At 41.7% G+C, this 18236-nt stretch overlaps 1 protein-coding gene across 2 annotated transcripts in view; it reads left to right on the forward strand.

Moving 5' to 3' along the window:
* Positions 1 to 4003: 4003 nt before the first annotated feature.
* Positions 4004 to 18236, forward strand: part of LOC138300926 (S-adenosylmethionine synthase) — a 111813-nt gene continuing 97580 nt past the window's right edge. For both annotated transcript variants that reach the window (XM_069240824.1, XM_069240826.1), the window contains exon 1: positions 4004 to 4246. In XM_069240824.1, coding sequence (XP_069096925.1) covers positions 4162 to 4246 — 85 coding nt within the window. In that variant the 5' untranslated portion in view covers positions 4004 to 4161. The remainder of the gene's footprint in view (positions 4247 to 18236) is intronic.

The following is an 18236-nucleotide window of genomic DNA, read 5'->3' on the forward strand; positions in this document are numbered from 1 at the left end:
ACTCCTTTGAGGAGATTAAGCAGAAACTTTGTGCCCTCTTCGTTCACTTTTTGCCCCCCTGCCCCTCCGCCCACTTCCTGGTGCTCTGACAGGGCAGGGGTAGTGTCCAGTGATGGCACAGGACTTGACAGCAGACACCTGGAGTGATATTGTATACTTGATCACCCATGTCTCTGGTTGTGGGGAGTTGCAAATTAAATATTATAAAATGTGCTTATAAAATATGTCCCACTGGATAGATCTATTGGCTATGCCAGTACATGTTACAAATACACCTACTTCTCATAGTTTTTTTCCAATGGTAATCAAAAATTCAGAGATATGCTTGTATGGATAAATAAGACTTATAAAGCACAGCTACAGCCATAGCTACAAAGCAATGGAACACTGTTCAGTAGAGAAATATCCACTTATATATAACATGTTTATTGTAGTGCTGTAAAAACAGATGCTATTTGTTCCCAATGTATTGCAAACTCATGCCCTCCGTCATGTCATATGCTTCTGGCATTCAGCCCAAAATGCGAATCTGTCGGCATCTAGAAACACAAGAGGGTGCCAGCTTGTCAAGGAAATAGAAGAGGAGGGAGTTAAAGGTACTGTGGGAGGCAAGGAGTGGGGTTGATGGGGACAAGGGTTCTTGAACTCCTACATCATGATTGGGGGGGGATAAAGCACTTGGCATAGAGAAGGGGCAATGGCTGCAAAGTACAAGAACGTCAGAGCTGCGATGGTCTTTCTGAAGTTCAGCAGAAAATATGTTTTCTTGTGATTATCTTCTGCTTGAAAACATGTCTTCTGTTATATCCAGAAAAAGCAGTAGTCGAGGAGGTGTGAGTCTGCCAGATATGAACTGGGACGGAGTTCAATGCTGTCCTGCACCCAGACCTGGCTTTAGCTCAGCTAATGTCCTAGTGGACATCAAATTTGGTACACCCTCCTGTTCATCCTATTTGTGTGTCAGAAATATGGAAGAAGCGGGGATGGCGGGGTGCAGTGAATGTGAGGATGAGAAAAATAACTAGTGTGAAAGAAAAACAGACAAAATGCGGACACGGATACTAGCCCTCTTCAAATACAGGTTTAAAGACACTTTTCTATGTGCACCCATCGGAGGGAGACTGCAGCAGATAGCCCCAGCGCCCCGCTGCAGATCAGAGCTCTGAGCGAAGGCCCAGTTTGCACATGCTTAAAGCCGGTTCTGCCTGCACTTCTTTTTTGATGCAATTGTGTGCCAATTTCTTGCTTCCTTTCCCATGCAGTGGCATAACTGCCTATTGGCGTCATGTCGTGTGTTAAACCTACAGTAAGTCCCAATCTTTAAGCCACTAACATTTTAGATGCTGGGATTTTTGAGCCCATATTTACAAAGTTTAACGTAAAATTATAAGCCCCACAATGACAGTGCTGTAAGAGTGGGGACTGGCTAGAGTACACATGAGGTTGCCTACCTTCTTGGATCTCTTCCTCGGAGTCTTAACAACTTTTGCCTTTTAAATGTAACGGCCTCTCCCGCGTGTCTGTCATAAGTGCAGAGATACGCACTTTTATTTCACCCAATCATGTAACTCTGTTCCTTGCAGAATTATCTCCTTGCCCAATATAAGCAGTTATTGTGTTACCTGATAACGCGTCCAGCCCTTATAAATTACCTGTACCTGGACACGTTGGAGGTCGGTGAATCTTTTAACCGAGTCGGGCTCTCCTCATCCTCAATAGTCGAGTCACTCAGATCAATAATCAATAACTGTTGTAATCGGTAATCAGCACTCAATTAATAGATCAATATAACACATCAGAAATCAATAACAGTTGGTATTTCGGCGCACCATGACCTTTCAGTCATGAATAACCACACCAGTTTATTAAAAGTTAGTGAATTTATTTCCCTATATTAACAAAGCTAGCACGATATATATGTGTCTCAAAACCAATTGATATATGTATATGAACATTACTAGCTGTCCATAACGGCGGAAGAAACGCAATCTACGTAAAATCTGAATAATGATACACTCTGTTATAGCAATGCAAATCACCAATGTGACTAACTGTATTTGACTAATTGCATACATTCGGTCAGCATAACAAGATTTCAATTCTTCATGGTACATTGAATGAATACCTCGACTAACCTCTAATTAGCATTGGCATGTGGGACTTCATGCAAAACTAATTTAGTCAACACAAATTTGGAAAAGTTCTAGCTAGGATCCTATCAAAATAGCAGTTGGTACCTAAAAGGAAAAAAAAACACAATGCATAATACATTTATCCTTTCATATTTACCAAATACAATCAGCATTCAAGAAAAGTCTTCGTCCTTCAGGTACCGGTTGATCAGCATGGGGCAAATTTCAAAGGGGCAAAGTTAAGGGCAAGCTTCCTTGCAACGGCAAGGAGAATAGGGCAAAGTTACTGCATGGGCAAGACGGGGCAAATCAAAGTTAAAGTCTCTAGGGTGAGAATTCTTAAAGTCTCTTTCTCTCAGATAGAGAAAAGGGCATCAGGGTGTCGTCCAAAATGGAGTCTGGCATCAGGCTTCAAACTGGCATCGAGGAAAATAGCTGACTTCTCTTTGTCCGGTGGGTTTAAGTAAGAAACATTCCAAATTCTGTAGGGTCTTCCATTGGAGGGTTCATAGGTTGGCTTCAAATTGTCCAATCAAAATTGTCTTTTACTAGCGCCCATTTATGCATACACTGTCCTTGGCGCCTTGGAACACAAATTGTATCATGGTTTGCCAATTATTTTACTATCTGTACCTTCATTGTCCGCACCTGCAGAGACTGACCTTGTATCAAAGGGGATGTAACCGGCCTAGCACGAAACCTTGGAGATAAGTGTACCAGCCAGTTTCTACTGGAAAAATACAACTTCAAGCAAGAATATATTTCATTAATTCAAGGAAAAAAAAGAATCACGCAGTTAGAATTTGAAACCAAGCAACTAGGCCAAAGCCTGTACTAAATTTAAGCTAAGCAAAACAGTTTTCAAACAAGAAATCATAGCATACATTTGCGATTATGACGGATTAATACATTTTTAATACTTCATGATTAATAAAGCTCGTTTATAATGATGGCGAACTGCCCCGAGGGCACAATTTCCCTCGTACATTATTTCTTTTACTTAAAATCACACTTCAATATATATGTCGGTTACACAGTGTACATGAATATATGTCGAACCCTCTTTTTCTGCGTCATCATACCCATTAATGATTATTTTCTCTGAATGGTGCTGTTGCCTTTCCCACTCAAATGGCGGACAACAAAAACGAGGATGGATTGGAAAGGCTACTTACTCCTGACGTGAGACCACTTCAGAGATATGTGTGGCTTTCAAGTAACCCCTGTGATATGATGGACACTGTGTGGTGGTCCCGTTTTTTTGGGGTCAAAAGATACTTTACATAGGAATTTAAACGTCATGGTGATGGCGTGATTTAAACTAAGGAGTCTCATTAAGCATACTGTTACTTAAAAAATAAAAACTTAACAGGAGACGGCGGGCACACTTGACATGCGCCATTGGGTTATGTCCTACTGCAGACCACCTGCAGTTACAAGCCCCTCTCAGCTGCACGCCATATATCACTGGCTGTCCTCTGCCCACTAACCTGTCTAACACCAAGTAACTCTCAGGGATTCATTGGGACTGATTTTAGCTTAGCCAAGTCTGGTGGTTTAATAGATTAATGTGGGTCTACATGCCTGGGACTATGATCCATCCCAGCGTAAACATTCCAATAATGCGCGCGGGGCTGAAAGAATGCTTGGAAGAATCAGGGAAGGACAGGCAGACGTGAGTTAAAAGTATCAAATACACTGGTCGAACTCTCGTGCGAGGACTTTTAAAACCAAGACGCCACTTGACACAGCCCCACAGCGTTCCACCCTCCTCATGGTGCAACGCTCACCCCTCCCTATGCGCCGTGCGTAGATTCAGTCCTCGCGTGCTCGCCCCTTCTCCGCCCCTCTTTTGCCCCTCCCATTACTCTCGTGCAGCGATATGCCCCTCCCCCTCTCGTGCACTGGGTGCCCCTCCTGTAAGCCTGCTATTCCCAGCTTTCCCTATATAGCAGGGATTCCCGGGGAGTGAGAGTTCACAGCACTCGCCCTCTGCACCCGCGGTACCGGACACAGTCACAGGACACCCATGAACGGGACGATGGACGACTGCTCCCCTGATGGGGACGGGGCCTTCATGTTTACTTCCGAGTCCGTGGGTGAGGGTCACCCAGGTAAGGCTGGCGTGTCTAGAAAGGGGACTTTAAATACCAGACCCTCTGCTTCTACTGCACGTGCTTCTTGAGGCGGCTCAGGCCACGTGCCGCAGCTTGCTGCTTGACTCCACCCGCGTTCTTGTACTTTTATGCCCCACCTCTGTGCACCTCGTCCCAGATGTTATAACCGTGTTTGCTGCTCGCCAGTTCTTTGTGGCTTGCGACAGTCAACCTACCTTTTTAGTGTGTACAGTTTTCTCACATTCCTTGCCTGCACCCAGTTTTTTTGACTAGTTATATGACAAGGAGAAAAAAAAAACAATAGTAGGCTTTTTTTATTTTTTGCGAAACTCGTATATTAAATGTAGTATGCCTTTAAGCATGGTTTGTTATTGCCCAAGAAAGCCTGTAGACACGTTTGTTAAATGAAATCTCACACACCTTCTTTGTAAGCCAGGAGTTTGCTGTTTATTTCCCTTATTGACAAACCCTGAGTGTGGAACTGTGATCATTCTTGGTAGAATTTAATAAGAAAGCAAGACAGGTTAGGTTGCCCTCCAGTATCTTATAATAATAATAATAATAAAAAATAAAAAAACGTTAAAAACGCACACATACATATATAAACTTACGCCATGGGAAATATTGGCTTTCCCACATGTTTTTTTTAGGATATTTAGCCACAAATTATTATGCTTTTAATGTGACATTTTGTCATTAACATTAGCAAAACATGTTAGTTTAAATACTGTTATACAAAAAATGTTTTGGGATTTTCCTCTAATAAAGGTTTGTACATTTTAGTGGAAAATGGTGCACATTTAGAGCAAATTTGTAAACTCTAGTTAGGATTTAAATGTACAGTTGTACTGGTGTGTGTGTGTGTGTGTGTGTGTGTGTATATATATATATATATATATATATATATATATATATATATACAGGACAAACTTAGCTGCTTACAAACTGAGTGCATTTGAATTTCACAATGTATAATATTCAACATTTTAATTTAATTACATTTCACATATAGTAACACTTTTAAGCACAGGGAGTTTAAGTGATTTGCTCAGTGTCATAATGTTTCCATTGAAACACCAGCTGGGATTTGAAGGCAGGGCACGGATTCCTTAATAAGTGGTTTAGCCACACGATAACGAGAGGCTACTGTGGCAAGCACGGACGCCACAAACCAATATTTTTTTTTCAGAGAATATATATCAGTTACCACAAGTATAAGCAGTACAAAAGGTTGCCTCAGGGTCATTAGCAAATCAATAGAACGGAGTATTGGAAACATGTTTGTGTAAAAACAAATGTTTTCTGTGCATGAAGTCAGTGCATTTTATGCTACATTTCATAACGCTTGTGCTAGCATAATCAACTTTTCAAGCTTTCCAAATGCACCTAGTATGCACTTTTGTTGCATTTGTAATTGCAAATGTCATAATGCTGCATCTAACATAATGCATGACGTTATCCTGGCTGCTAGGCCATGTCTCACTAGAATCTCTACTAGTCAACACCCAAACGTTAAATCAATATGTGGTAATAATCAAGACAATAAAGTAACACACCTTGAAGTTTAGGTACAATTAGTCTATATCAGTGATACTCTCTTGGCTGTATTATCGCATGTGCTTGGTCTTCTTTCCTCAGAAACATTTAAAGGGTGTCGTATTATTGCTTCTGGCCTGGGGGATCTCTTTGACTCAAACCGAAACTTCAGGAGGAAGTTTATGGTTCCATTTGAGCTATCCCAGTGCACCACTACAGAGGTTGCCTCCACACTCCTTATATCCCTGCTATTCTGGAAAAAGTGTTTTTATGCCTTGACATGTACCGGGGCAACTGTTACTAGAAAAGCTACCCAAAGAACGGAACATGGAAGGCATTATATGCTGTCCTTAAATGTTTTGTTGCACAAAGTAAAACAGAGGTATGAAACCACTGGAGAGCAACATGTGAGGGTGCTGACGAGCACCACTTTGGAGATCTCAGAATACAGCATGGTGCAAAGTGCCAGCTCACATTAGCCTTGACTCTCTTGGCCTTTGCATGACACCATTTATCTGATCACATAGGTACAGCTGACTGAAAATGACTGTGGTTGAGTGCCAGGGCTGGTAAAACAGTTTTTCAGTTTTCCATTTTCTGCTTTAAGTTAAGTTTCATTTTCTTTCCTTAACCTCTTTCCGTTTTAATATCTTAGAGCATACTTCAGCTCCCCAGACAGTGCTAATTGCGGCGTGTGTGCTGCTCATTTCATTGGCATTGTGCCACGACTAAATGACCATGATGGAATGTATCGTCTATGCTACGGTGTAAGTTTAAAACATCTATACACCGTGCACAATACTACTGCAAATTGGCCACACACAGCCATGTTTAATATTGTTATTGTGATCGCGTATGTGAGTGAATGAGATGATTGGTGGATGAAACTTTTATTTATAAGCACGACCTATGCAGATTGCTAACGCTTGTTTTTTCCATTTGATGCTAATTACAGAAACTTTTAAATAAGTATTATTTTGGTTTCAATAGTTATTCCCATGTGGTTCCTACCCTGCATGTGCCAATACCCCATATAAGTATTTTGCATCGTTTTAAACCTACTTCTTGATTCTATACATTGCCAGAATTCAGCATCAGATTTTGTTTCTAACAAATACTGGCTAGGCAGTAGGGTATGTAGCTGAGTGGCACTGAGCATGTGTTGCTCAGATCTGCGTATAGCCTGACGGGTTCAAGGAGGATCATTTATTTTAATATTCCAAGGTGACTTTTATACAGGTATTGCTATGAGTGGTAATGTTAACACTCTAGGAGCATACAGCACGCACACAAGTTTAACCAAATCAATAGGCTAGAGAGAGCTTATAGCCAAGGCAGTTCCAACTACACTAACTTTACACATCCTGGTTCTTGTCCCACATCTTTCTGTCCCCCATCGCACCTTATATCCTTCTTGGTGCTTTAATCAGGGGCTTCTTCTGTGTGGGCAAAGCGGGGGATGGGGCACAAAAACAAAAAACAAAAAAAACCTTACCTGACTCGCCGCCTCGCTAAGCTGCTCCTCGGTCCTCACTCACAACAGGCTCCGGCTCCCAACCTGCCCTGCAGCCAATTCTCATGCTGCTGCAGCATGAGAGCAGCATTAGTATTGTCCGGTGTGGCCTGGCTTGGCACTCCCAGGCAGACTGGGAGCCTGGGTCTGAGAGAGCTCAGTGCACGTGTTTGGCCGCCAGAGAATATTGTTTATTATCGTTTTTATTTTTCAATTTGCACCTGCTGGCGGGGTGGGGTGAGGGTGGTGGTAGTGGGGGCGATGCTCCTCTGCCGTAGAGGAGGAGCTGCCGCTAGCTTTAATCACTTAGAAGCTGATTCCTACCAGAGTTGGAGTTTTATGATTGATGAAAGAATTAAATTTAGTCGGAGCTTGGCTAAACGTGAGCAGATCGCCATACTGGGCCCGTCCACCCTGCATGACAGAGGGGTGCAGAGCTTGGTTGAGTGTATGAAAAGCATTGCTGGGATGGCACGGTACATAGCAGTTGTTCATAGAAAGTATAGAGGCTGGTGAATAGCTGATGGAGTACAGTATAGCTGGCATGCCCAGAACATGGCTGAATCTGTAGAAACCGACTAAAGGAGAGCAGTGACTGGTTAAGATCGTGGTTCAACAACTAATATGGTAAGGGTTCCAATAAGGGATCCAATTTTCAGTACCATAACATTGTAGACTCTTTACTGACAGTATAAGCTCCTAAAGTTAGAAGTGCATGCAGCCCAGTCGTCTAACAACAAAAAATGGTTTTAAATTCTAAAAAGGCAAACATTTGTGTATTTGCTTTTATCCTAACAACTTTTCCATGGATTATCATCAGAAAAATAGCTGTCCAGTTGGTGTCATCTACTGCCTAACATTGGTTCTTTGATAGATACTTACTTGCTAAGGTCTGTAACCTTATGTGTTGAAAAATGGCCCTCAATGAAGAGTCACCCTCAACGTTTTACTTTCCTCCTCCTTTTTGTGACCTTGTTATTGCTGGCTTTATGACTCTGCACTTTACCACTGCTAACCAGTGCTAAAGTGCTTGTGCTCTCTCCCCTAAAACATGGTAGCTTTGGCTTATAACCAATGGGTATATTTAACTTACTTATAAGTCCCTAGTAAAGTGCACTACATGTGCCCAGATCCTGTAAATTAAATGCTAGTTGGCCTGCAGCACTGATTGGTAAGGGGACGCTATGATGGGACGCACAATGTCTCAGGCCTGCCATTGCAGAGACTGGGTGTGCAATTTTAAATAATGTCGTACTGGCAAAGTAAACCTCTTGCCAGGTCAAAACCTTCTTTTTTTAATACATATGAGTTGCCCTTAAGGTAGGCCCTGGACAGCCCATGGGTCAGGGGAAGTGTATTTGAAAAGTACATGTAGTTATACGATTTCCATGCCCTGGTAGTGAAAAACTTGAATTTGTTTTTCAATACTGCAGTGCCTAAGTGTTCCAGAGGATCAAATTGGGATTACCTTATTACACCTAATGAGTGTAATTCACAATCTGGAAGAGATAGGTTTGATGTCTCTGTACTCTCAATTTGTCAGAAAACAGAGATGATTGCAGAGGCCCCCTAACTATTTGCCCCCATTTTTCACTTTTGCTGGTGTTTTACTGACTGATGGTGCCCTGGTTACTGCTAACCAGTCCCAGGGCCTATGCTCGGTGTAAAATTAGTATGCAACCTTGCTAATTGTAATTGGCTATGTCAACTTGCTTAGGTCCCTATTATATGGTAGGGCATGTAGGTTTAAGGACCCCAGCATAGGGGGTGCACCCATAGGTGCACTCCTGAGGTGCCCAGGCCCATTTTCCAAATTCCAGTTTTTAATTCCAATGTCTTCAACTACCTTATTTTTACAAATAAGTCAACCCCAAGGTGTTCCCTAAGTGCCCCTAGGGTTGGGTGCCATGTAACTAGTAAGCAGGGACCTTATAAAAATAGTTTTATAGCCTGATTTGTTTTTCCCTCACTGTAGTGAATGGCCTCAATAGGCTAAAATGGGGAGACTTTATTTTAATAAACAAAGTCCCGTTAAGAGAGACATACCTTGAGTTTGGTATCAAATTAATTGTTATGATGAATCCCACAACTTGCCATTGTTGGATTTAATATAACTAGTTCAGGTAAAGAGTTTTTAAACTCTACCTGAAAGGTGCCAACTTCAGCCCTGTAGTGCCCTTCTCTGATTTGGCCAGCCTGCCTTGATGAGGTGTGAAGTGGCCTGGGCTGAACACAACGGATGTTCCTGGGGCAGAGATCTGCCTCAGCAGATGGTGAAACAGGACGGGGAGGAGGGGGGCAGCCAAACCAGACTTCAAAGGCAGGGAAGGACATAGAAGCGGCTCAGTACCTCCCCCATTTCCTGCGACCCCAGACAATTAGGTACGCTCTTGATTAGATTAGGAGAGGTGTGTGTTTAGGATTTTTATCCATACCAGTGGGTGGGCTCAGCCAGATCTAACCTCCGAAAATCAGTTGCAGCCATGTTGGATTTTTGAAGAATGTTGCTCCCCGGGACTGATATATATATTTTTTTTTGCCACACTTCCCAGGAAGTAGGCGTCTAAGGGGGAAGGAGCCTGCCTGTGATTGGACAGTCAGGCCCTCTTGCTTTACACCCCAGGAGCAAGGATAAAAATGGCAGAGCTGCACCTGCACTGAAGAGCCCTACAAGGAACAAGACAAAGAAGAATGACTGCCCTGCTGGACCCCTGACCTGCACCTGGACACAACACCCTGAAGGACTGCACCAGCTGCAGACTTGGGCTTCACTACTAAAATGACTTTGCCTGTCTTCTACTGCTTCCAGAAGGGACTCCCTGTTTGCTACAGGTACAAAGGAACTGCCCAGTGTCCCCTGCATCAACTCCTGCAAGAAGAGTTCAGGTGACCAGTGTCCATTTGAGTATTCTGACCAGGTGCATTCTGGGAATTATAGTCCCAACCCCCAGGGAACAGCTCCAAGCTTCTGGAGCCTTGGATCAAGTTGTGGACACTTCAAGGACCCAAAAGGGACCCCTGGAAGACAATCTAGAAGTTTGGAGCAATTCCATAAGTTGAAGAGATGCATTGTGGGAATTGTAGTCCCAGACCCCAAGAGGCAAACCAGAGCCTCTGAACCCTTTGCTGGTGCTGTGGACCACTTTCCTGAATCAAAAAACACTTCTGAAAATAAGTGTAACAAGTGTTACCTCGTGGGTGGCCTGAACTCTGGATTTTCTCCTTGTCCAGTGTGGCCCTTTTTTTTTTTAACCCTTTGAGCGCTATTTGCTTCTAAGAGAATTACTAATCTTTAAAAATTCTTATCGTTGGTTCCCTACATTGGATTTTTGTCATTTTAGTGTCAGTTTAAAGATAATATACTATATATTTTTCAAAAAATAGGTGTTGAATTTTTATTGTGTTTTACTTATTTACTTTTTTGTGATTTTTAAATGCTTTACACACTTGTCTCCTAAGTTAAGCCTTGTTGCTCGTTGCCAAGCTACCAAGGGTTGAGCTGGGTTTAATTTATTGAGACCTAACGGGACCTAAGTGGGGGTTAGTGGCCTATTGCTAGGTGTAGGTACTGACCAACAATCCACTTTCCAACAGAATTTAAAATCACAACTTATGGTGAAGTCAGATTTAAATTGCAGTTCTGAAAATGCCACTTGTAGAACATTGGCATTTTCTTGCTTTTGCCATTTGGTGACTACTGCCTTTCTCCAGTACACGCCTGAGGTGTGCTGACAAGTAGGCATGTGCATTCCCTCTAGACTGCCACACACAAAGGGAGCTTAATCTTTAAAATTCATTTTTCAACTTCTACGTATTGGATTTTTGTAAGTTTGGTCTGGTTTTATTTACTAACTTAAGCTCAATGTTTATAACCTGGTGTGGATTATTTTTGTGTGGTGTTTTTTACTGTCTGAAGTGTTGCACAAATAATTTACACATTGCCTCTTAAATTAAGCCTGATTGCGCTGTGCCAAGCTACCAGAGGGGTGAGCACAAGTTAACCCAGGATGTATTGGTGACGTACCCAGACTAGGATTGTGGTTCCTGTTTGAACAGGGTGAATTCCTCTGGCAACCAGAAACCCAGTTTCTAACGTTACCAAACTGAGTTCAATGTGAAGACCTTGCTTTCATTCCTACTCCCCACAGACAGTTAATACAGCCAGTGAAGGCTGGGTAGATAATCCTCCATACTGTCTCCTATGGGGCCTGCATGTGGGGTCCATCTTCCTTCCTTCCTTCCTTCTTTTTTTTTTTTTTTTTTTTTTTATATAAAAATTACCCACCCATACAAACCCCAACAAGTTTAGGCAGAAAAACTGGATTAAAAAAGGAACATGGACCCCACATGAAGGCCACGGGAGAGACGGTATAGAGGATTATCTACCCGGCTGTCACTGGTTGTATAATCGTCCTGTGGCAAGTAAGAATGAAAGCAAGATATTCACAATGGACTCGGAGTTTGATAAGGTTAGAGCCCTTATCAAGTAAATAGCCATCAAAGGACGAACGTTAAGCCATCTGACACCAACTGGACAGCTATATCTCTCAAGATAATCCATGGAGAGTTGGTAAGATAGGAACAATACACAAATATTTGTTCTTTTAGAAATTAAAAAAACATTTTTGCTGTACAAGCTTGTTTAAAACTGGGGCGAGCTTGGAAGTGCTGACCTTTTTTGTGAATTTCAGAAACTGTTCTGGTTCGGGAAGTGCCTTCATAATAGTCTTCCTACCTGAACTAAGTAAAGGAGAGAATGGAATTAATGTTCTTTTGATTATCTAATGAAAGTCACCTTTTATATATATGTGTGTGTTCTATATCAACAGGAAATGTTCTTAGTATTTTTTTTTTTATTGTTTAGTGGCAATTTAGAGCTTGAACATAGAGTGCTGCTCACATACGCCATGTGGCCACTTACACATCTAAGTCCCGTATTCTTTTGCATAGCTCGTCGACTGGTGTTTACTCCTGTATCTGAGTGGTTATAGCTTTCCTTCTTGCAAATGGGTTGTACTGTTCCAAAGTTGAGGTGGACTGGGGAGATATCTTTGTTTACAGGTAAGACTTGATTCCAGCATAGGAAGACGGGCTCTTCTATTCATGTCACTGTTGTCCTGGTAAATGCTTAAGAATTTTGTGAAGCACCACTCGTTAATGCTGAGTAATGGACTATGTATCAGTTGGAAAGTTGTCCATTGGGACTCATTCAAAAATGATACCTTCTTATATCTCTTCGAAGGAACCCAGTTACTGAGACTTATTCATTGGACCAAAATGAATTGCAAAGAATCAACAGTGGAGCACTGCATCATCTGCACTATGATCTCTTACTTTGTTGAATGTTACACTAAATTGGTGTCTAAACATTACAAGATGTAAACTCTATCAGCTCTATGTTTTGTTTTCTTTTAAATGAATTTTGGTCCGATTAATAAGTCTAAGTAACTGTGGGTTCCTTCTAAGACGCATAAGAAGGTACCACTTTTGAATGAGTCCCACAAGACAATTGTTAAATTAATACATACATACCCCAGTCCACGTGGGTAGTGTTATTTAAACACTGAGTAATGGGTTATGGCTGCATGTACAGGGACATCAGCAGATGTATTGCAAATCGCTCTCTACCTTTCCACAACACCGTGCTTCCGAATTTCTGGGCTTGTGAGGCGTGACTTTCACACTGAATGGCGAGGACTAACTTAGGTGCTATCTTCTGACTTTTTAAATGATACTCAAAGGAGCTGACAAGCTCTCCTCGCATTTCTATGGATTGCAAAGAATTTTGGTGTTCAACATCTAGATCCTAAGATGAGCTGAACCATGAAATTATAAAATCGAATCTGGCTTATTCCCATGTAGCCTCAAATCAAAGATTTAGGATAATCTAGAAACTACATGTTGGTCTAGGTTTGTGCCATAAGTAACCCAGTGAGATACTTAAATCCTTCCAGTAGATAGGAGCTGGAATAGATGGTATATGGATTGTGGTATCAGAAATTGCACTGCATCTGCAAGGACTCAGAACTTCTGTCATATGCTTCACACAGACACATCACCAAAGTATGAAAAGCAGTGTGTTGATTGGCACATTTTTTTTTTTATTGTCACAAACTGGCATTAGCCTTGTGATGGAAACAAACTGATTTGGATGACCATTAAATTCTTGTTGCCGCTTTGACGCCAGGCTACAATTTAGTACAAACTGGTTTGCCAAGTGGGTGAAGCTAACCACATGTACATCAAATAAATGGATCTACTCCAGGGGCATAGCTATAATTGGTGAAGTAGATATGGTGGCATCTAGGCTCTGGAATGTGTGAGGCTGTTTCTTATGTAGCAAACCATTAGGTTGAGAGTCTACTTTCATTGCTTGCGGCGTGGACCATGGCACAATTGCCATGCCACCGATCAACTTCATGTACGTCTTGCTAGAGGTTTAATGGAAATATAAACTGAGCAAAACCATACTAGCCCCTTTCCAAATGCTTAAAATGGGAAATCAAACTCTACATACATTAAGGTCTTCAACAGTGAATTGGCGAATTATTACGTGCTTCAAAATACCATTTACATTTAGAGCTTTTTCATTCCTGGCAATCCAGCTCTGGAATGTGGTAGTTTGATGGAGACATTGAAGACCACCCAGGATGCGGTTCTTCATTCAGTCTACCTTTCTGACTGGCGTTGATCCTAGACAGTACCTCATTTTGTATGCTAAAACCTAGAGGCTACTGTGGTATCATATTCTGTGATTCATAACTACATGTGACATAAAATATGTTTTACCAAGGTTGGAACTATGACCGAAGTGACGGTGTCACTAACATTTTTCAGAATTAGAGAACTGGATGGCACTGCAGAGAAGGTGTATTTTTCTCCACCACAAGTAAATTACTGCTGTGCATGAGTTTCTCTGATAACGGTGGGTCTTGGTCAGAGACTAGACCACTTTTGATGCCTATCTGACAATTGTCCTCCCATTTCGTGCTCAAAAACATCCCTGGCTACAGCTCGCTAATCATCACAACAACACTGGCATCGCTACCCATCAAACAAACTATATGTTCTGAAAAGCTGTAGCTAAATAATCATATGGTGTCCTATAATTGTGTTCAAGCACTCTCACGATATTTTACTTAAGAGACGTTAGTCCGTTTGCAGTTTCGTATATTTTACTAGGTCACCATTATTGTTTGCAGTTGGTGGATCACTGTGTTCCCGTCTACTTTGTGTACACGTTTCAAATGAATAAATATTGTTACATGGACCCGTTGGTTTTTGCAATTCAGCGGTTTTCCGCCCCCCCTAAAGGGTGAGAAGTCGTTTGGGATACTTTTTAACCCTTCTCTGCTCAATCCTGGCCTCCAGTGATCGGTCTGCATCAATCGTCCAGCAATTGCTGCATCTCGGGGTGCAGGGCGGGTATTTAACAGCCACGTGAGACTGGTGCACTCAGTGGCATGGAAAGAAAGGTGTTAAATGTGTTGGTTTGCTACCCTTTAAATTGCCTGTCACGTGAGTTTGGCATTGGTCAGATGGTGCTCAGCAGTGGTTTGAAAACCTTTCTATTGGCACGGTTACTTGGCTGGGATGTAGTATGGGAAGAATGTGTGTTTATGTTTTTTCTCAAAAGAAAAAGTGGGTAAAATAGATCACTTGCCTGCTTCTCAATTTACGTTTTTATGTTAAAATTATCTTTAGAGATCAGGAATGTTTCTGGAGATTGGGGAAGGCTTGTGTGTTCTTGCTACCCGAGCTATGGAGGAGGCTTCATAGCCCTTACCTAGCTAGTGTGCCTGGCGTCTAAGGTGGGACTAATAATGCATTCACTGAAGGAAAGACTAGACAACTGCCTTGAGCCTAATGTTTTCCAGGGTCCACAACAGCATGGTTTAAAAGCGAAAGGTAATGCATGCGAACAGTGAGCTTTGTGCTATTGTTCTCAAGAAATCTACGAAAGCAGGAAGGCTGATGATGTGATCTGTTTGATGCACAATAAAGGCTTGAATCCTAAGGGCATTCTCTTGTGTACCACTGTACTTGAGTTGGTATATGAGATACGTTTAGGGTGTTCCTGAAAGATATGCAAGAGAATGCTGATAAACTAAGATCATTTGTGAAGAGGTCCTTTATGGCAGTGCTTCCCAAACTTTTTTATAACCGCAACCTAACTTTCAGAACGACAAAACTTTGTGACCCACCTAGCTTTAATGGGCATGAGGCAGGGCGATTCTTTACAATTACTCTGGCTAATTATTGGTGAGTTATGCTAACACCTTAATGATGTTGCGTAAGAGCTCTAATTTGCGCTTATGCGGACAAGACCAAGATATGTCATACTGTTTTTTTACACAGCATGGATGAAAAGTGTCGCTGTTTAAGAAAGAGGGAAAGAGCTGGTTTGTAGAAGGACTCTTGAAAGTAATGTGGCTGCAGAAGTCTTGAGGAATTGTACAGGATGGGAGGTGAGGTCTTGATGTCACCCAACGGGGTCGCTGTTGGAATAACCAATCTGGTGATCACAGTGTTGTGCAAAGAGGTTGTTTTTAGACTAATAATATTTTGGGGTGCACATGTGGAAAACAACGAGGAGGAAATAAGCGTTTCAACCACTGCAGATTGCTGCTGCTCCACTATTAACAGTTGCACGCTGACTGTATGTCAGATTTGAGCCATTGTATCATGTTGATGCTGAGGTTGTACTCCGAGGGAGAAGGGAAACGTTGGACAGATCCAGAGTTTTGTGCATTATAGAGGTGAAGATTATTGCAGGGGGGTCAGATTAATTCAGAATGAGCCTGCTTTGTATTCTAACCTCAGACGCTCTTAACTGATGGGGTCTTTTATCATAACATCACTGCAGCAACGTGAAAGGCTCTTGATTGACTGACCAAGTGTGTAAGTAAACTCCAGCCAGTAGGCCCCATAATGGTACCTGGCAAAATTAGCAAACTGAAAGAATGCAGACGCCTTTAGTTGGTAAGACAGGGTGATGATTGGAGTAAATGAACGGCTGTGTGAATCACACCTTAATTCAGTTCAAGTCGTTAGACCTTACCCCTTTTACTCTGTATAGGGAACACAGATCACAGGTTTGCCTCCCAGTATCCAGCAACTTAGGTCTTTAGTATAATGCGGATCCTTTTATCACAGGTGTGACTGCAGATTGTCACAGTAGTCCGCCCTTTCAAAAAAGGTTCAGAATGTAAAATATATTATATTTGGTGAATGGTAAAGGGCCACAAAACCCCTTCAGTGTAGATTGTAAGGTTTATGTATTACGTCTCCACACATGTGGAGACCTAATACATCAGCCATTAAGTGGTAGACCTATCATGACCTAGCTCTATTTCGAATGCTGACCACGTTCCTGAATAGAAATTCCATATGTGTAGTAGAGGTGGGCGGGCCAACAAATCAACAGGGAGAGACCTAACCAAGGGTCTGGATTAGCTCTTAATGCCCATTCGAGTGAAGCCCTTAAAATGTTTGAAATATGAAGGATACAACCAAAATTACATAAAACGTGATTCAAAAAAGTGTGTTTCCTTAACAGGTGGACGTTTTGACATTAATACATCACATTATAGCTCTGCACTGAGAAGTACTTAGAAAAAGTGATAGTTTTTAAACATGAACCATTAATTAACTAAGAGGCAAGGCAGTTGTCCTAAACCCTGTAGTGGCCCAGATTATTATAGATAAACATTATAGTCTATTAAATCAAACACAATTGGTATTCTGAACTCACATATTTGAAAGTGCTTTCATAAGCCTTAATGGACAAAAGGTCTTGTTAAAATAAATTGTGTGATCCTAGGCAAGTATTTTAAGTGGGGAACCCACAGTTTATCTAGGTTTTCTGGTTACACTGTGTAGAAATCAGACACTAAATGGGTATCTATTTGTGTGTTCTTTGATTGTTAAGGCTTTGTCTTTAGCACTATGCATTATTTATGTATTAAACTCGACCCAAAGATATTGTGGCATTTTACATGAGCACCAGTTAATTACACATGGTCATATACATTTTTTTTTAAGGCATGGGGAGATTATAGTGATTTCCCAGAATAACAGGATGTTGAACTGACCCCGAGACTAGATGCTGGTTCTACAGTTCCAATGCTGACCGCTTTGGTTGTACTGCAACATCCTGGGTAAAAGGAAGGTGGCAGGCAGAATCCACATGAAAGCTCGGCTTGCTATGGCCTTGTGGTACCAACAGTACCTCCAGTGTCGCCACAGCTAGGCTTCAGGCTCTTGCATAGCCCAAGCTTTCAGTGACTCGCCCATATCTAGCGTGCAGTATGTAGATTACAAGGATCACATTCAAGGTCCTAAAGGATCCCATATTAAAAAAAAAGACACAGAACAAAGCATCTGTGTAGATTTTCAAATATTGTCTTGTCTGCTTAAAAAAAGACATTCTGTGCTCTGAGGTTCAGAATTTTGAAATTATTACTGAACTAAAAACTAGTCCTTTTTTGTGCAGGAATTGGGAAGGGCATACAGCTAACATTGCTTTCCTTATCCCCAAGATTAATTATGTGTAAAGTTGTAAGTACCTACTTACGGGCTAGAATGAATACTTAGTCTAAACATGTAGACTAGGGGCTATATTTGGCTCCCTGATGAGATTTGTTGTGTGTTACATTGACATGCTCAGGCCACTTACACTCGCAAATTGTGAGGAACAAGCGATCCTCTAGCGACACCACTGAAGATGAGGCCTGAGCATACTCTTAGTCTCGGAGACTGATTTCCATGAACTACGGGCATGAAACTATCTGTTTCAAATTCTTAAACAGAATATTTTGCAGTACTGCTTTGCTACATAAATGTTATCATTCTGTAAGTATTGAATATATTGCATTTGGCAGTTCCGCTGCTTCCTTCACCTGGCTTGCTAGTGTCCTGTGACAAATGTAGGTTATC

The sequence above is a fragment of the Pleurodeles waltl genome, chromosome 6 (genome assembly GCF_031143425.1).
Source record: "Pleurodeles waltl isolate 20211129_DDA chromosome 6, aPleWal1.hap1.20221129, whole genome shotgun sequence".
Lineage (NCBI taxonomy): Eukaryota > Metazoa > Chordata > Amphibia > Caudata > Salamandridae > Pleurodeles > Pleurodeles waltl.